Source organism: Oncorhynchus nerka, linkage group LG11, assembly GCF_034236695.1.
Source record: "Oncorhynchus nerka isolate Pitt River linkage group LG11, Oner_Uvic_2.0, whole genome shotgun sequence".
Classification (NCBI taxonomy): domain Eukaryota; kingdom Metazoa; phylum Chordata; class Actinopteri; order Salmoniformes; family Salmonidae; genus Oncorhynchus; species Oncorhynchus nerka.
The window spans coordinates 28,462,470-28,469,092 of NC_088406.1; the positions used below are offsets into that span (position 1 = coordinate 28,462,470).

At 41.2% G+C, this 6,623-nt stretch overlaps 1 protein-coding gene across 1 annotated transcript in view; it reads left to right on the top strand.

The window, feature by feature from the left end:
- The window catches only part of LOC115137751 (seizure protein 6-like), a 161,902-nt gene extending 156,693 nt beyond the window's left edge, over nt 1–5,209 (top strand). Inside the window, exons 12-16 of the mRNA XM_065024381.1 lie at nt 562–753; nt 3,714–3,908; nt 4,039–4,077; nt 4,262–4,370; nt 4,745–5,209. Of these exons, the coding sequence (XP_064880453.1) occupies nt 562–753; nt 3,714–3,908; nt 4,039–4,077; nt 4,262–4,370; nt 4,745–4,925 (716 nt within the window). The 3' untranslated portion in view covers nt 4,926–5,209. The remainder of the gene's footprint in view (nt 1–561; nt 754–3,713; nt 3,909–4,038; nt 4,078–4,261; nt 4,371–4,744) is intronic.
- Nucleotides 5,210–6,623: the final 1,414 nt, after the last annotated feature.

A 6,623-nucleotide genomic window follows, 5' to 3' on the forward strand; every position in this document is an offset into this window, starting at 1 on the left:
CTGAGACACAGAGATGATCTCTTTATTCTCCAGCTCGGTGGGTTTATGTGTCTGAAGGCACCACTCTGGCCGCATCGGATAACCACAAATAAGCAGTGACAAATACTAATAATATAATAAAATAAAATTGTATTCACTGCACATGAGTAACCTCTGTTTTTTCTGTCTGTCTGTCTGTCTGTCTGTCTGTCTGTCTGTCTGTCTGTCTGTCTGTCTGTCTGTCTGTCTGTCTGTCTGTCTGTCTGTCTGTCTGTCTGTCTGTCTGTCTGTCTGTCTGTCTGTCTGCCTGCCTGCCTGCCTGTCTGTCTGTCTGTCTGTCTGTCTGTCTGTCTGTCTGTCTGTCTGTGTGTCTGCCTGCCTGCCTGCCTGCCTGCCTGTCTGTCTGTCTGTCTGTCTGTCTGTCTGTCTGTCTGTCTGTCTGTCTGCCTGCCTGCCTGCCTGCCTGTCTGTCTGTCTGTCTGTCTGTCTGTCTGTCTGTCTGTCTGTCTGTCTGTCTGCCTGCCTGCCTGCCTGCCTGCCTGCCTGTCTGTCTGTCTGTGTGTCTGTGTGTCTGTGTGCCAGTGCTGTTGTGTGCCGACCCAGGTACTGTGGAGCACAGTCGCAGGGTGATGTCCGGCCCGCGTTTCACTGTAGGCTCCACAGTCCAGTACATCTGCAACAAGGGCTACACCCTCTCTGGAAACAGCCTGCTCTCCTGCTACAACCACGGCTCCTCCGGACCTAAGTGGAGTGAGAGGCTACCCAAATGTGTCTGTATGTACCCCCTGGACTTAAGCCTGATAACACGTCTCCATCATACACACTTCTCAGCTAGCACATGGTTCCTTGTGCGTTGTGGGAACATATATTTTTGGTTTCCCATTGGTTCTGGGAATGACGTTGGTAAAACTGAACGTTTTTTAAACGTTCTGAGAATGGAAGTGGAAATTTTGCCCGTTCTGGGAACATACATTTTAGGTTGCAGGGAGATTCTGAGAACATTTTGCTATGGTTCCCTAAAAGTTTTCCTGGGAGGTTTTATTATCTTATTTGCAGTTTTATAAACGGTTCTTCATCCTGTAAGCATTACATGTCAACGCAGGAATTTTGATATTGGACATTTTGATGGGCTCCCGAGTGGCGCAGTGATCTAAGGCACTGCATCTCAGTGCTAGAGGCTTCACTACAGATCCTGGTTTGATTCCAGGCTGTATCACAACCGTCCGTGATTGGGAGTCCAATAGGGCGGCGAACAATTGGCCCAGCGTCGTCCGGGTTTGGCCGGGGTAGGCCGTCATTGTAAATAAGAATTTGTGTTTAACTGACTTGTCTAGTTAAATAAAGTTTAAATAAATAAAAAGAAAACAGGGCTGCGGGCTAGAAGGTTGAGGGTTCGCAGGATACAAGTATTTCCCTAAAAGTTGTCTGGGTTTAAACATCTACTATTGTACAGAAAGTTAATAGCTTAATCAGTTGATAGTGACAGAATTAGATTACTTCCCAAGCAAAGTTTGCCATTATCTATATTAAATAAAAAGGTAGGCCTATGGCATACCCTCTCATACCCCCTCAATTTGAGTCTTTGTTTTAACTTAGCCTACCCCCGTGTCAGTGAAGGGCTGTTATTTAAAGAGTGTATGGTGGGTGGAGGAATTGACTGACAAATCTATGGATATAGCAGCCTATTCAGTTTGAGCCTAATGTCGTCTGTCAAACAGGTAGGCCTACCTCTTATTTCTTAACTAGGAAGAAATAGGCTCCAACACAAAGCCCACTTGTTGTTAGTAAAGTCTAATTAAAATGAAGACTGTTTAAATGAATTATGCCTACTCAAATTTGCCTACTTTCAGCACCATGAGCTGTCCATTTCCAATGATTTACCTTTATTTAAGTCATTTCAATGAAGGCCTGGGAACAGTGGGATAACTGCCTGTTCAGGGGCAGAATGACAGATTTGTACCTTGTCAGCTCGGGGGTTTGAACTCGCAACCTTCCGGTTCTAACCACTAGGCTACCCTGCCGCCCCAATTGATTGTGCTGCTGCTGCTTCAAGTTTCAGCACCACAATGTAAGTTACTTGAATCTGGCTTATTGTGAAGTCAATACCTCTCATAAATACATCTTGGGCAAGAAACATTGTTTTTATTCAAATCAATTATGGTAGTAGGAAGCTATCAAAGTTGACCTCCGGCCTTCGCGCTCTCCTTCTCAAACTGAACAGAACATAGGCTATAGGCTAGTCTGTGCGCAAGCTGTGCAGCAATCTTACAAATACGGCTTTGCTCTGTGCTTCTCTGAGCATGCACTTCATAGCCTATAGGCTATGGATCATTTGATTGAGACCACACTAAATAGCCTATAGGCATAATTGATATTGCGCGCCCAGCAGAGAATCAGAGATGAGGGGCAGCATCGAGCACACATCCATATGTAGCCTAATAAGCAACTCATTCTAAAACACTGAGAAATATTGAAATTTCATCAATTACAAAGTACATGATCGTCCCCTGGACTAGATAAAAAAAAATACTGAAATTGAAAAAACATGACCCTCCCCCATTTTCCTCCAGATAACCATTCTGTACATTTCTATCAGTCATTCTAAATAAATACAAAGCTGTTAATTTTAGTCTATTCAAACAGACCCCATTTCAAAGGAAACAAGTACTTCATTAAAAGTGCAATATGCAGGAATTGCAGCGCCATTTACTGGTTGCTAAAATTCGAATAATTTGCCTAATTTCAGTTTATGTGACAAAACAAGCCCTCAGAGTGTAGAGAATCATTGTACCAACTGTATTTGCAGTTGTTTGAAGCTGGTGTACAAAACCTAAAGTAAATGCAAAAATGAAAAGTTAAAAACAGGTTAAATACGAAAATGTAAAAGCATAGAAATAGCGCACATAGAACTGATCTACCGCTTTTAGACATACTTCCAATGAGAATGACAGATCTATAACTCACATTTCTATATACATTTGGTCAGGTCGCCCCCAAAAATTTACATTGTTTTTGCATATTTTACTTTCGATTTTGTACACCTGCTTCAAACAACTGAAAATACAGTATTTTTTGTAATTGAAAATATATTTCACAGCTGTTTAGATGGTACGATGATTCTCTACACGATACATTGCTTGTTTTGTCACAAAAACTGAAATTATGCAAAATATTAGAATTTTAACAACCAGGAATTGGCCGTGCAATTTCTGGATATTGCACCTTTAACATTCTCTGAACGTTCTGAGAACATTACTTTAAATAGAACCATGAGGAAACCTGTAGAAAATGTTGTGCTGAAGTACTGAAATTCCCACAGAAGAAAGTTTTTCTTAACGTTCTGAGAACATTACTTTAAATAGAACCATGAGGAAACCTGTAGAAAATGTTGTGCTGAAGTACTGAAATTCCCACAGAAGAAAGTTGTTTCTTAACGTTCTGAGAACATTACTTTAAATAGAACCATGAGGAAAAGCTATGCTGAAATACAGAAATTTCCACCTGGTTTTCAGAACGTTATGTGCAAGCTGGGTATCCTGCACCATTCCCAGAATATTGTGGGAAGGTTGTAGGACAACCACGCTCTCACCAAGCTCTAAGAAACACATGGTTCTCAGAACGTTATATACTACTCAGAACGTTATATACTACCTAGATTGGCAGTTTTACTAGATGATATGATGCCTGTGTGTGTGTGTGTGTGTGTGTGTGTGTCCTGTCCTCTCCTTTCTCAGCAGTGAACTATGAGCCTTGCAGGAACCCTGGCACCCCATCATACAGCACCCAGATCTCAGAGAAGCCTCTCTATCAGGCCGGGGAGACGCTGCGCTTCTCCTGCCTCAGAGGCCATGAGTTGCTAGGGGAGCCTGTCCTCCGCTGTGTCCCTGGACACCCTTCACAGTGGAGCAGCCTGCCCCCTGTCTGTAGAGGTAGGAACTGCTGACATGTACTCTCCTTTGTGTAGTTCACACAGACTTAGTTCACAGTAATTCATGATGAACAATATATATGTCTGTATGTTTTAACATCTGTGTTCTGATGTTTTTCATTTATTTACAGCCTCCTCAATGGAGTTTATAAATGAACGCAGGTTAGACAGTAAGTGTCATCATATTTGCACAGTAAATGTTAGATCATCATTCAAATTAATACATAAAATCAAGACCTAATAATAAAATGAAATACAATACTTCACAGCAAATTCAAGTGTGCTACATTGAAGAATGCATCTTTAGGTTATCATAGCAGTTGAGTGTGTCCCTGTTGATTCCTCTACCACCAGTTGCCAGTGCCGACTACAGCATGGAGGGAGCCAACATAGCTCTAACAGTCTTTATACCAGTGGCCCTCATCATGGTCTTCATCTTCGGAATCTACCTTTACTTCTCTAAGTAGGTCTAGTATGCATACTTTATATAGATAATCAAAATACTTTGAAAGTATGAAAGCTATCATCATCCATAGTACTTACTGTAGTAGTCTAACCAGTGCTTGACTTGGACTGAAATAGGTTCTGGTACTCATTTTGGGTGCCGGTACTGTTTATATTTAGGTGTAGGAGCTCCACAATGCTTTTTAACTAATATTCTATAAGAAGAACAGAAGCTCAAGCAGTAGAACATTTCAGGTGCCGGTACTCCGCACCGGTGAACTTTTGCCCAAGTCAAGCACTGAGTCTAACCAATAGCTATAGACCGAACAGGCTCTGTAATAATGTTGTAAGTATACTATGCTGCCCTTATGACACTATGTCTGTGTTCTCTAGGGTTCAGGGGAAGCCTATGTGTCTTCCCATGTCCACCTCCTTACCATATGACCACATCCCAGGAGAGTCCACCTTCGACAACTCCCTCTACGAAACAGAGACTACAGTACGTTATGTTATAGAGATATTCACTGGTTCTTTAAGATGCCTGTTGGAATTAATAAGCCCCCAAAAAGGTTGAATTCAGGCACTGTCATTTGTGTATGAGATGATGCACTTAAAGCACCATCTGGTTTGTCATATTGCAGGTTCATTCACCAAATTGAATTCCCCGTTAAGTGATGTTATAGAAATAGGATGAGGGGTGTAAAGCTATACTCCATTCACCTTCAGTCATTGATAAAGGCTATTTCATTACACCTGATACAGACAAAAGGTTACCTAGTTAATTTGACATTATTTGACAGAGTGCTATGACATGCTTTTCAGACATGGGTTCAAATAGTATTTGAAAGATGTCAAATATTGTCAAATACCCAGGTCTGATGCTTTCATGCTATAAATAATGATTGTTTGTCTGTCTGTCTCTTTCTCTGTACTTCCTTGACTGCACTCCTGAAGAACAACGAGGTGAGCCCAAGCGCTACGCTACAACCTGCTTATTAAGCCTCCAGTGTGTCTGTCAGTCAGTCTTCATCAATTCCACACTGATTCTGCAGCCTGAACCTATTACACAGTGCGAGCTTATTAACCTAAAGCCCACAGTAGGTTGAGTACATTTAAAAATGGGTCAGGAGGAGAGGGGCAAACCTCTCAAATCAACTAAAAAATATAATCAAAGTTTATTGGTCGCATACACAGTTTTACAGATGTTATCGCAGGTGCAGCGAAATGCTTATGTTTCTAGCTCCAACAATATCTAGCAATAAAATACAATACACACACAATCTAAAAGTGAAAACAAATACTAGAACGAACAAGAAATGAAGACATATCAGAATGAGCAATGTCAGAGTCTGGAATATAAATACATATATACTGGATGTATGTGAATGGTGTGTATAGACCATTCAAAGTCATTGTCTCCTCTCAGGAGAAAATGGAAAAGCCTCACAGTTTGGGCTGACCACCTCCACACACAAATTGTATCTCTGTGATGTCCCTATCATAGTCTACAAACAGATGTCTGTTATCACATGGCTCGTTCACAAAAAGAGGAATGGCGTTTGTGATCATAGTAGAAAAAATGGTCTACTGTACTTCTCAGTCTCCCTATACCTTCGTGTGTACAAGCTTGTTCCTAATTCAGAACTCTGTCCTCATTTCACAGGACACAAGAGAGTATGAGGTTTCCATCTAGAGGCACGACTATGTGTTTCAGCATTGAGAGGTCTGGTCTCAAGCCGGTTTGCCTAGTGGAATTTTGTCTACACTCCACTGTCCGATAACACACACCACTCTTTACTTGCCTCCACCTTTTCCTCTGTCTGCTGAACATATCTCTGCCCAGCCCACAGTGGAAATTGGCCATCACTGCAAAGACTTGAAAACATGATTATTTTTGTAGAGCTTCAACAGCAATGGCCTAACAGCAGTGTTTGTACAGTTTGTATCCTGATATGACCAAACCCTAAAGACGTCAGTCCAATGTGGAACCTCACAAATGGGAAATGCTGTATCTAGTCCGAAAAATGTATGTAGTCCGAAAAATACAATGTGTAAATACAACAGGATATGTTTTTCACACAGCTTGTAGGTTATTTGTAGGTTATTTTTATTTTGAGAGAAGGCAAATCACAATAGAGCTAGATTATTCAAGTGATGATTGGAGGGATATTCAAATACACTGGACAATTGAAACATATTTTCATTTTTTTGTACAGTATCTCCAAATTGCAAAGATGACCCTCTCAAAAACATGTGTAAACACACCTCTTTT